Source organism: Macaca mulatta, chromosome 6 (assembly GCF_049350105.2).
Source record: "Macaca mulatta isolate MMU2019108-1 chromosome 6, T2T-MMU8v2.0, whole genome shotgun sequence".
Lineage (NCBI taxonomy): Eukaryota > Metazoa > Chordata > Mammalia > Primates > Cercopithecidae > Macaca > Macaca mulatta.
In genome coordinates, this window is record NC_133411.1 from 188,310,413 (window position 1) to 188,323,570 (window position 13,158).

At 55.0% G+C, this 13,158-nt stretch overlaps 1 protein-coding gene across 1 annotated transcript in view; it reads right to left on the minus strand.

Moving 5' to 3' along the window:
* Window positions 1–13,158, minus strand: part of ADAMTS2 (ADAM metallopeptidase with thrombospondin type 1 motif 2) — a 311,641-nt gene that overhangs the window by 297,241 nt on the left and 1,242 nt on the right. The window contains exon 2 of the mRNA XM_028849988.2: window positions 12,525–12,919. Coding sequence (XP_028705821.2) covers window positions 12,525–12,919 — 395 coding nt within the window. The remainder of the gene's footprint in view (window positions 1–12,524; window positions 12,920–13,158) is intronic.

The following is a 13,158-nucleotide window of genomic DNA, read 5'->3' on the forward strand; positions in this document are numbered from 1 at the left end:
AGGGAGAGGGCAGAAGGAGCAGGGAGGGGAGAGGGCATAAAGGGAGAATGGACGAAAAAGGAAAAAGGGATGAAGGAGAAGAGAAGGGAGGGGAGTGGGAAGAAGAGGAAAGAGAAAAGCAGAAGGGGGAAGAGAGAGGTGGGAAGGGGAGGAGAAGCTGGAGGGAGGGGAAGGGGAAGGAGGGAGGGGCTCCCAGCACCAGGACCCAGCACAACTGTCCTATGACAGTTGTCTCTGCAGCTGCATTTGGGGCTGTTCCCGAAACTCAGGCCTTCTCCCTGTCCCCGGGGCTGAGCCCTGGCCTGGGACCTCCCTTTGTTCTATCAGAGCCCCCAGGCTGGGTGAGGTCCACAGGGATCTGTTTTCACTCGCAATGCTTCTGACACCAAACACGTGGTTTCCCTCCCACCACCCAGTTCTCCAACCTCCAGATGCCAGCTGGGTGTCCCACAGTTCAGTGCAAAACTCACGCCAACTACCTGGGGTCAGCGTAGCCCTCAGGCTAAGGGCTCAGTCCCACAAGGCGGCCCCACTTGTGGTTGCAAGTGCCAGCTTCCCACCTGTGCTTCTGACCCAGCGGCTATACATTGGGAGGGTCCCACAACTCCCTCCTCAGGCTCTGTAATTTGCTATTAGGTTGGTGCAAAAGTAATTGGGACCTTGGAATCAGACAGACATGTGTTCATCGATAGAAGAGATCACAGAACTCAGGGAGGCACTTTACTTACTATTTCCAGTTGATTATTAAAGACACAGCCCAGAAACAGCTGCATGGGAGGGACGGGCAGGGCAAGGTAACGGGAAGGGCAGCAGAGCCTCCACGCTGTCTCCGGGCACTCACCCTCCCAGCACCTCCGCGTGTTCACCAACCCTAAGCTCTCCAAACCTTGTCATTCAGGAGTTTTCATGGAAGTTCCATGACTCCCATCCCCAGAGGTTGGGGAAGTGAGGCTGAATTCTCAACCCAGTAATCCAGAAACTCTTATATCAGGAACCAGGGGGCTTAGACCAAATATGACAATAAAAGGTGTTTCTATCACCCCTTAACACTCAGGAGATTACAAAGGTTTGAGGAGCTCTGAGGCAGGAGCCAGGGATGAACAGCAAATAAACATTTATAATTTCCCACTATCACAGAGTCTCAGACAGCACCTCAGCCTGTGACCCGACCTGCACTTCCCCAGAGGCCCAGACCTCAGCTCAGGGCCAGTGCGCTGGGATCAGTGGCCAGTGGTCAGCCGTTGTGCAGAGACGGGGGGGCAGAGGGGAGGGAGGGAGGTGATGGGAGGGGAAGGAAGAGAAGGAGAGGAGACCAGGAGCCTCCCAGGGCCTGGGCACCTGCCTGGGAGGGCACTGAGGAGCACCAAGGAGGATGCCTACTACTGCCCCCACCTTGCCCTGATCAGGTCTGCAGGATCAGTGCTCAACGCCCATGGAGCTCCAGGTGCCCGCCAAGTGTGGAGAGCCCTGCAGCAAAGGCCAGCTGCTGCCCTGGTATCCTGCCCACTTGCATGTGAGGACCCCTTCCTACCGTGTGGCCTTGGGCACGTCCCTGCAACGGGGGCTGCCTTCCTTCTGCCAGGGCTCTGAATTTCCGGGTGAGAGACCCGAGGGCAGAGGGCCAGGAGCCGACACCGCCAAGGCAGCTTCCCGCATCCCAGGCCTGGCCATCCCCACTGGATCGCTTCCTTCCACCTCAAGCCCTCCACGGAATTCCCTTTGACAGAGGCCAGCCAGCCTCATCCCCCGCTGCTCCCTCGCTGACCCATGCCTTGGAAGGCTGATGGTATCTTAACTGGGGAAACGGAGGGTCACAGGCCAGCAAGAGAAGAGCCAGGCCCCAAGTCTGGTCTGGTCTGAGAGCCCTCACTCCCCACAGCCCTCTCTAGTGAGCAGCCGCCATGCTGTGCCATAGACTCTCCTGTGTAGCTTTTGACAAATACAGACCCCGGGGCACGCGCAGGTTTGATAAACCAGAATCTCTCAGGATGGGGCCTATGTACAGATGCTATTCAAAGCTCCTCAAATTCCATGCCCATCAGTGGGCAGGCAGATAGATCACACAATGGAGAAACTCTTCTGCAAGACAAGCCACAGGCTTTTCCTTTGTTTTGTTTTGTTTTTGAGACGGAGTCTCACTCTGCCACCTGGCTAGAGTGCAGTGGCGCGATCTCAGCTCACTGCAAGCTCCACCTCCTGGGTTCAAGAGATTCTCCTGCCTCAGCCTCCCAAGTAGCTGGGACTACAGGTGCGTGCCACCACGTCCAGCTAATTTTTGTATTTTTCATGGAGATGGGGTTTCACCATGTTGGCCAGGCTGGTCTCAAACACCTGACCTCAAGTGATCCGCCCGCCTCAGCCTCCCAAAGTTACACAGGCGTGAGCCACCGTGCCCTGCCTACAGATTTATTCTAAGGAGGGGAATGTCTTTGCTTGGAAAAACACCTTCTAGAAGCACATGGGATAACAGGTAACAGTGGGACTGGAAGAGCAGGGGACTGTGCAGGCAGCGCCAGCACCTCAGAGCAGAGGGCAAAGTCCACCGTAAGGCACAGGAGGAAAATGGAGGGGTTCCTCCAGAGAAACTGGACAGAGGGAGGGAGACACCACTGGGAGGGGAGAAAGAGAAGTCGCAAATGAAAGTGGAAATTCCCCCACACATGGCCCAAAGGGCTTTCCAAGCACAGGGTCCTGTTCTCCCAGAAGCCACCTGCATGGTGGGAAGTGCTGGCTCCCCCACCTTCCACAGGAAAGCTCCCCTCCCTACGAGTGCTTCCCATGGGGCGTAAATGGGGACTGGGTTTCATTTCTGGCCCAGCAAAGTGGACAGCTGAGGCCCTGAGGCTGAGAACACAAAACCCCGGAATTGCAACACCTCCGGCTTTTGGAGGTGAGAGAAGGGAGCGTTAAGAGTTAAGACACATTTTATCCCGATTTCAGCTCCTTTACTGATAAAAATGGGATCTTAGAAAACAAGAATTCAGAGGATATTGCCTTCACATGAAATCCAGCTTAATCCGCAAGCACGCGTTGTATTAAGCAGAGAAATACTGGGGGCGTTGCCGCTAAAGCCAGGCACGAACGAGGATGCACGCAGCCATGGCTGTGACTTCCCATCGCTCTGAAGGTTCCAGACGGTGCAGATTGGAGATGAGGAGCCAAAATTATCCGTGTTTACAGAGAGCACAACTGTATACCTAGAAAACCCAAGGGACTTCACAGATATATTAGAATTAATGAGTTCAATCAAGCTACTTGGTAAAAGATAGTTCTATAAAAATCAATAGCCTTCCTGCGTACCAACAACAGATGTAAAGTATTCAATTCGCAATGGCAAAGAGGAAAAAAAATCCTCAAAATAACCCTGATTTTTAAAAACGGATGACCTGTATAAAAATATATATATAATATATACTTTATATAAATATAAAATATATATAATATATACTTTACGGAGCAACATCAAAGCAGAATGAAATAAACTGAAAAATACACTGTTCCTGGTAAATACTGTAAATTACATCGGTTCCTTCTTTAATTAGTTTCTAAGTTTAATTTACTATCAATCAAATTCACAAGGGATTTTTCTACCCGACAAAACAATTCTAAAATTCATTTGAAAGAATAAACATGTGTGACCAGCCAAGAAAATTTTGCAAGAGAATACCAGCAAAGGGGGAAGTATCCAGCCAGATGTTCCAAAGCCACACAGTCCAACAGAAATAGAACTCGAGCTTTATATGTAGCCACGTTTAAAAAAAAAAAAAAAAGACACAGGTGAAATTAATTTCAGTAATATATTTTATTTAACCCAGTATGCCCAAAATACTATGATTTCAACCTGTAATCAATACTTTAAAATGATCTATTAAACACTGCACATTCTTTTTTTGGGGGGGCACTAAGTCTCTGAAATCCAATGTATATTTTACACTCAGGGCCCCTCTCAATTCAGACCAGACACATTTTAAGTCTTCAATAGCCTTGTGTGGCTTATAGCGACTGTATTGGACAGCGAAGCTTCAAAGTACTTAATACTTTGAATATTAGAGCCTTAAAGTTCTAATAATAAACACAGCTTAGTATTGGTACAAGAACAGAATGATGGAAAAGTAGAATGTTATCTGTGGTATTGCTTAACCTGAGGTTTCATTTGCCACTGACTGGCGATGGTACATGCTATAATCCATAAAATAGAGATATAAATATATACCAATATGCTCACAGCTCTCAAGCCCCTTTTCGTCATATGTCCAGAAGCTCTGTCCCAATCAGAATGACCACTAGCAAGGCTTAGACAAGCCTTGCACGAAACATAAGACGCCCTCCTTTCCATGTGGTCCCAATCCCTGCTTTCAAACAGCTGCATGGGAGGGACGGGCAGGGCAAGGTAACGAAGGGCTGCAGAGCTTCCACGCCCTCTCTGACCACCCACCCTCCCAGCACCTCCGCGTGTTCACCAACCCTAAGCTCTCCAAACCTTGTCATTTACGGGTTTTCAAAGGAAAAATACCCGAGTTTAAAGATGACAGGCTTTAATACTTTGCAATACTTTTAATACATTGAAATTTCAGATTAGGGACCATCCTGGCTAACACGGTGAAACCCCGTCTCTAATAAAAACTTCAAAAGATGGCCGGGCGCGGTGGCTCATGCCTGTAATCCCTGCACTTTGGGAGGCCGAGGCGGGCGGATCACGAGGTCAGGAGATCGAGACCATCCTGGCTAACACGGTGAAACCCCGTCTCTACTAAAATACAAAAAATTAGCCGGGCGTGGTGGCAGGCGCCTGTGGTCCCAGCTACTCGGGAGGCTGAGGCAGGAGAATGGCGGGAACCCGGGAGGCGGAGCTTGCAGTGAGCCGAGATGGTGCCACTGCACTCCAGCCTGGGCGACAGAGCGAGACTCCGTCTCAAAAAAAAAATTTCAGATTAGGGCTTTCAAAGGAAAAATACCCGGGTGTAAAGATGAATCCTGGACATTCTGCTCAGAGAGCCAGTGAGGGCTGCTCCCTCCGACACGCATCTTTCAATTTCCCGTCCCTGAAGTGAGGATGCGATTGGCAGGTCTCACACCCTGGCCCCGGCCCCCGCCTCCTGGGCCACCACCCTTGCAATGCAGTCCCTCACTGCAGACGCGTGCAGTGCCAGCACCCTGGACACTCAAAATGCCTTTGAAGAGTCACACCGTGAGGTCAAAAAGTTAGGGAGCTCGCAGAAAGGTGCATGTAGCTTCGCATTGGTGAGGCAAATACCTATCCCTGGAGGACGCACGCTACTTCGTAATTCACAAGAGGAAGACCCCCGGAGGCAGACGAAGCCGCCGGAACTCAGTTCCTGGGAGCCAAGCAACAGCCAGGCAAGAGAAGTGGTCCACCCATTAGGCTGCAGACAGCATCAGAGAAAACAAGCACTACGGGGGCGGGGCCTGCACCTCCAGGGGACCACAGTGAGGGCACAGAGCTGCAGTTTAAATGGGAGTGTCTCCTCTCTCTTGGTGGCATATAACGTAATGGTGTGTCCTGTAACTGATGGCACCTCAGAGCTAATGAGATGCAGACACGGCCGCCGCTTTCTCACCCCCGGGCCTGGGGTAGGCGCTTGCTGCACACCCATCCTTTCACTGCCAGTGAAGTGCGTGCGGACAGAACCCATCTTTCGCTATTGGAGGAACCGAGGTTCGCAGCATCGTGGTGCTTGTCCGCCCTACGCAGTCACGAGGGGCACAGCGGACCATGTGACCCGCAGCAGCCTCCAACCCACACTAGGCCCCTGCTTCCCTGGGTTAACCCCTGAAATGCACAGGGCAGGGTGGGGATGGCGTACAGCCTGCCTGGCTTCAGCAGCACCCAGGCCTTGGTCTTGGACACGAGGGTTCCCTTTGCCTCTGAGCGGAAGCTGTGCACCCCACTCGGCAGCCCTGGAGTCCTCGTGCAGTGTAATTGAAATTCATGGACAAGCCCGAGGAGCCAGCTCCAGGCTCGGTAATAACTTCTCCATATTAATGGCAGCACCGCAGACCCGGTGGACAGCTGACATTTAATATGAAACATAGGCAGCAGAGTGTGCAGCTCCTACCTGGATCCTCCCATTCCGGGGTGACCACCAGTAGGGGATGGGGGTGTCTAAAGTGGCGCCAAGATTGAGGGGGCTGCGTCCTCCTCTCCCCTGAGTAACTCAATCCCACTTAAGGCCCCTCTTCTGCAGGGTGCAGGAAACCCCTTCCGAGAAATACATCAACACATGCTGGCCCACACTCACTCACACGCGCACACTCCCATGCAGACACACGTGTGTGCACACACTCACATGTACACACTCATTCAGACATGCACGCACATATGCACCCCCACACGCACACTGTGTGCACGCACCCCTACATGCAAGACATGCAGAGGCAACACGTACATGCACACACTTCCACACACTCCTGCCATGCACAGCCCCAGGACATGCACACGTCCACATGCAGCCAGCAGACTGCTGTCCTGGCAGCAACACAGGGACCCCCAGAGGTGCACAAGCCAGAGAAGGAGGTGGGGTAAGGAAGGACACGTCTGCCTGCAAAGCCCGCCTTGCTCCTGAGTGGATGTTCCTGGCCCTGGGGCTCAGGGCGGATAAGTCCCTGGCTGATTCCCTTACTCACCCAGGTGTGGCCCCTGTGAGCCTCACAGCAGGCCTGGGTGAGGACCTGGCCTTCACCTCCCAGCTGACTCTGCAGGAGGGCCTGCATTCTCTCAGGCATGACTCGCTAAGCACTGGAGACACGGGCGACAGGGAAGCCACAGCGAGCCATCGGGCAGGAGAAGCCTGCCACACAGGAACGAGCACGTGGCTGCGCGCATTGACCAGTGCCAGAAACACACTCAGCCACGCAATGGAGTGCAGGCCGGGGCTGGGCAGCATGATACGGGGGTCCCAGGAAGAGCTGGCCTCCCGGGGCTCCAGCTGAGACCAGTGCTGACTAGGTGCTGGGAGCTGGCTCCACTCTGCCCCTCCCTAAAGGATTCCAGGAGAGACGCCAGCCCACACAGAGAGGACCTGCATATGTAACTCCTAGAGCCTTGGTTTCCTACCTGTGAGATGGGGCCACGACGGCTGGTTCACAGGAAGACTGCAGGGGCTGGGTTCGCAGCCCCCAGCGGAGGTAGATGGTTTGGATGCTGCTCCCCGCACCCGCTCCTGAGGCTGCCCGCCGCCTCCGCCCGCCTCCGGAGGGACTGCGCTGCACTGCTGGACTCCTCAGGCGTCTCCACAGGGGCCCTCGGCTCAGGTAAGGCAGCAGGGGAGGGAGTCACTGCCCACCTCCCAGGGCACCTGAGGAGGACGCTGGAGTTCTGCCTCCTGCAACCCTTGCTCCCGGAGTCTCATTCCAGACCAGCAGAGCGTGTGACTCCGGTCGGAGCTGGAGGGCCCCGGCCAGGTCACAGGGGCCTTGAATGCCAGGCCAGTGGGTCTGGATGTTTTTAAGAGCAGTGAGAACCACCGAGAGGCCTTAAGTGAAGGCGTGGCATGAGTTTCTGCGTGGTCTCTAAACATCCCTCTGGCTGCAGTGTGGAGAAGCGCTGTCGGGGAGAGAGCACGGAGCACTGGGGGAGAAGCGCTGTGGGGGAGAGAGCACGGAGCACTGGGGGACAGAGGAGCAGAAGGCAGGGGCTGGCACCGGGCGTGGAGGGAAGCCGGGCTAGAGCGCTCTGGGATTGGAGCTGGCTAGGGGAGGGCAACCCTGGAAGGGTGAGGTCTGGAGGAGACTGCGGGGAGCCATGTGACTTGAGGAGTATGGGGTCATCCAGGGAAGGGGGTTCCGGAGGCAGCCGAGCAGGCAAGCCTGGAGCCCAGGAAGACTTCTAAGCCCAACATGGGGTCTGGAGTCCAGGGGGAGGGAGGCCACAACCGTTTTCACCACCCTGCACAACTGTCGTCCTCCCTTCTTGTACGATAGACCCCTCTCCATTCCAGAGTTTGGGAGTCTGTCCCTCCCCCTCAGTCCCAAAGGTGGGCAGGAGACTTGGGCTAGGCCTGCACCACGGCTATGGGTTTGAAGATGGGCCTCCAATCCCTCCCCCAGCTCTTACAGGTGTCACCCACAGAGGAGGGCTTTCCGTTTCAAAGGGTTGCCTCCTTGGAAAACAAGCTAGGCCTGGAGCCACTGGTGGCCCCATGTGGTGGGCTGGGGGCTGCAGAGTGGAGAGCAATTCTGAAATCAACACCGAGAGGCAGGGCTGAGAAACGGATAGCATGTTCTGAGCCCCGGGATTCAGCTAGGCCTGAAGCCTACACTCCTCAGGACCCCCAGATAATTGGGGCCATGGTGTCCCTTGTTTGTTTCATCCAATATGACCAGGGGTTTCTGTCACTCAAACTGAGCAAGACTTAAACAAGGAAGGTGACAAGTATGGCGGAGGCTGAGACTGGCCTTAGCAGCTATGTAGGCTGCTTGCAGCTGGGGCCCACAGGAGCCTCTGCTCCTATCTGGGGAGCCCCGACACCCTAGGGAACCCAGAGGTTCCTTCAGCCCTCTTTGGTCTTCCTGACAACCTCTCATTGCGATCCAGGCAGTGCCAAGGCGGGGTGGGAGGAAGGAAGACCCTACCAGCGGCAGCTGCAAATCCCAGGCGCCCCTCACCCCCACTGCACAGTCCCAGGACTGCCCACACCTGCCTGATCTGCTCTAGCCCCTGAGCCTGCTGGAGCCCAGTCTGTGGCCTCGAAGGCAGCAGCCTTGCTGGGAAAAATGAAACTCATCTCGATCCCTTAGGCCAGCTTCTGACTTCTCTCTGTGGCTTTGATGACTCTTAATGTCCAGCAAGACAGAGTGGGTGCCTGGCCCAGACGGCAGCCCCCCAGGGGAGCCCCAGCTTGAAAGGTAGCAGCCCTGGCTTTCTTCTTGCGATGGGACCTTGGGCCTCTCTGAGCCTCAGCCACGCAGTGGGGCAGCTCTACCTCACAGGGTCGTGGGGCTCGCATCGAGCACCCAGGGCAGAGCATACACTTCCTCCTTTGGGCCCCAGGATTGGACCAGGCCTTGGAGGGCAGACCGTCTCCACTGCCCAGCCCACGGAGGCTTCCTTCACTGGCCCTGCCCAGCCTGGCAGGAGAGGACCCCCGTGCTGCCCTGAGTGGGGAGGCAGAGGCGGGCAGGGCTGCTTCCATCCCACAGAAGTCCCAGCTGCAGTCCCCCACCAGTGAGGACTTAGGCCAGCCACAGGAGCTGCAGCCCAGCGCAGGTCACCAGCCAGTCAGAGCCACTCAGCTCCCAGGCCTGCTCCCGGCTCCCCACTCACACTGACGATGGTCAAACCCACAATGAGAACGTCTCCAGGAGTCAAATAAGAAAGGTGGGAAATGTTTTAAAGAAATGCGTTTTTAAAATTCTCTTTGTAGGCATGCAGAAAAAGGCAGCAAAACGTAGTAGCATGGCCTTGGAATTGGCTTCAAAGCTTGAAGCAAGCTGTCTCAACTTTTGGAGCCTCGCTTTATTCATCTGTAGAAGGGGGATGATGTCGGGACACGTTCCATAGGGTGCTGTGAGGATTAAACAAGGCAATGTGGCATAGGGGGCTCAGCTGAGAGCCCGGCACACAGCATTAATAGGAACACAGTCAGTTGTCACTTACCATTATTACCTTTTACGCCAAAAGGCTTCTCATTGGGTTTTTAATAGGCTTGTAAAAATCATGTGAAATTAGCACACTTACCATGCTGCCCAAGAGATACTAGAAAACTCTTCCGTAGCAATATGATGCACAAGAACACTGTTCAGCATTTTTTGCTCATGCCTTGTGCAAAGGTACATTTTGCTGTGGATATTATGAACAACCCCTCACTGTGGATACTAACCCTCTCTGTGGATATGATGAATAACTTCTGTCTAGTCACTCAACCTCCCAGAACCTGAGTGCTCCACCTGTAACCAGGGATGAGATGCCTCCCCAACAGGGGCTCTGTGAGGACAAGAGGCACCCTGTATAAAGCCCCAGGTCCTTAGCAAAGAAGCCTATCATGGTAGCAGAGGGGGATTTAAAAGCAAAACAGACACATACGCAGCGAAAAAGTAAGAAAAGAAAAGAAGAGGCTGGTGGTGGTGGCTCACGCCTGTAATCCCAGCACCTTAGGAGGCCAAGGTGGCGGATCACCTGAGGTCAGAAGTTCGAGACCAGCCTGATCAACATGGAGAAACCCCGTCTCTATTAAAACTACAAAACTAGCTGGGCATGGTGGCACATGCCTGTAATCTCAGTTACTCAGGAGACTGAGGCAGGAGAATCACTTGAACCCGAGAGGTAGAGGTTACAGTGAGCTGAGATTGTGCCATTGTATTCCAGCCTGGGCAACAAGAGTGAAACTCTGTCTAAAACAAAGAAAGGAAAGAAAGGAGAGAGAGAGAGAGAAAGGAGAGAAAGAAAGAAAGAGGAAGGGAGGGAGGGAGGGAGGGGTGAAAAGAAAAGAAAAAAAGAGAAGAGAAAAGGAAAGAAAAGAAAAAAGAAAAGAAAAAGAACCAATGGTGCTGTCCCACTGTCCAAGGCCGTTATTCACTGACAGCATTCAGCGCCACTCAGGCAGGTCCCAGCTCCTCTTTGAACCCCAATATTCTTCCCAGCTCTGTCTGGTACATGGAACACCTCAGCAGTCCTGTCCTGCCCAGTCCAGTCCACACCTGGTACTTCTGCACATGCTCCTCCCTTTGCCCGGGTTGCCAACCTGCATCTTTTCCAGCTGGCCACTCATTCTTCCAGCCCCCATTCAAACTGCCCCCCAGGAGCACACTCTCCAAGTCCTGGCCAGAGTGCCTGTCAGCCACCCTGATGGCAGGAGGCCTTGGGTGGGTACCAGACCTGCCTCATCGCCGACCAGTACAGGGGGTAAACACATAAGAAGGTGCTGGCTGAAAAAATGAATCACCAAATGAGTTGCTGAATGAATGAAACAGTGACAAGTCCTCTCCACAATGCTCTCCATCAGGAATGCACAGTACACAGGTGTTGGCCCACCACCAGACTGCAGTCCCATGTCAACTCCCACCACCTTACCTCACCCTAAGTCTGCAGCAAGCATCTCCTTTCATTTAGGAAATTTGCCTCCAGCATAAAATGGGACACACCTCTGAGGCCCAGGATGTCCTCGGAGACAGTGGGCGATGTCAAGGGCTCGCCATTTTAACCCACCTCCTCCAGGGATATTTACAGTTGTTTGCAGTATGGCCAAGTTCTAACTAAATCCAGCCAAAGGCAGTGATTTTCCAAAGCAACAAGTGATATTTTCTGTGTCTCCATAAAAAGAATGGCAGTGGTTGTGGGGCCCTGGTGTAATTGCTGGCTCTGCAGACTGTAGGATGAGCCTGGGCTGCCCGAGTATGGGTGTGCTCAGGGGCCATGGGGCTGGGAGAGTGGCCACTCGCTCGAGGCAGGAGTGCCCTGAGTAGCAATTAGATCGGAACCCATGGTGGGCGGCTTCAGATGTCTGGCCAGCACAGCCAGCCTGACCACCACACACCCAGTCCAAAATAGAAAACTGCAGTGGCCTCTGCTGTGTGCCAGGCCCCGGGCAGCCGGACAGAGCACTGCCAATGTCAGCCTCCTCCCTCAGCATTGATCCAGGCTTCCTCTGAGGCCCCTTGTGCTGAGCCATGGTACCTCCTGCCCTCTCCAGGAAGCAGAGCTTCCCACAGCTCCAGTCACAGGACTAGAGAGGCCCAGGCAGTCTCAAAAGGGACCCCCTAGCCTCTCTCTTGTCCTTCAGGGGCTGCCCCCAAAAGATCGAGCAGCTCATGGGCACTAGAGCCTTCATTTCCAAATGCACCCCTCAGCTCAAAATAGAGAAAACCAACTTTTCAAAGAACCAGCTGGAGTTCAACAGGAAACCACAGCAGAAAAACCAGTGATTCCCAGTCAGCCAAGGGGCAGAGGGCTAACTGGGCATTTCAGCACCACTGCCTGCTCCCTGGGCTGGCATCACCCCCACACACAAGGAAACAGGAAGACTGACTGTCAGCCCGTAAGTCCACCACAAACATATCACACACGCCAGTATGCACAAGGACGGACACAAACTCAACAGATGCTCAACACGCTTACATGCAGAAACCCAGACACATCCATGCACAAAAGACGCTGGCGTACGCATATGTTCACACAGGTGCACAGGCACCCAGATGCAGGTACACACCAACGTTCCAGAACACATGTGCACACACTCACGAAGGTACACACACATACACGGACCCACCCCGGGATGCAAGCCAGAGACCCGTTCAGGCAGGCCTAAGAGAGAGGCGCACGCTGCTGCCTGCTGAGCCTTTTGGAGACCCGGGCCTCCCCTTGCATAAATGGCCCCTGCTCAGACCAATCGAAACAACCTGCTTTCCAGCCAAGCCCTTCAGTTGGAGCACGAGGCTCCCTAAAGCACGGGGAGGGCAGGGAAAGTCCTCAGCGCAGGCCTTGCCCTCCCAAGGACTCCCAGGTAACGCTTTTCCAAAGCCCAGGCGAGAGCAGCGGAGAGAAAGGAGCCAGAGAAGTGCGTACTCACCAGCCCATCGCAGTTGCTGAGCGCTACAGAGGAGGCTTCGGCTAGGCCGGCCACGTCTCCGACGTAGAGACAGCTCCCGAGCAGGGGCTCCACGCGGGTGGTGCCTGTCTCGCCCTGCCACTCCATGGTGGCCCCGGGCGCCACGAGGCGGGCGTTGGGCCGCAGCCGCAGGTGCAGGTCTCGGCCAAAGACCGTGACATTATAGAAGAGGTGACTGCCAGGGTCCTCCTCGTTGCCTCCGGGGAAGCTCGGGGTCCGGACAGGGGCGGCCCTGCGGGCTCGTACCCCTGCTCTGGCCGTGGCTGCCGACACCACGTGGGACACCAAGCGGCCCTGGGCGTCAGTGCGCACCGGCACCGCCAGGATGCGCTCCGCTCCGTGCCCCAGGGGCCCGCCTGCAACGGGAAGGGGCGTTAGATCGGCGGAGACCTCGGGGCCCCAGAGCCTCGGAGCCCCGCCGGCAAGCCACGCCCCCCAGACCCCGCCCCACTGCGAAGGGAAGGAGCATTCCGCCGGGCGACCCCCGAAGCCAGCCTGCACCTCCCCGGCTTTCCTGCAACCGGGAAGGGGCGTTAACACGGCCACCCCTCCGGGGCTCCGCCACTCCCCGGCCGTTCCCTTCTCAGGGGACCTT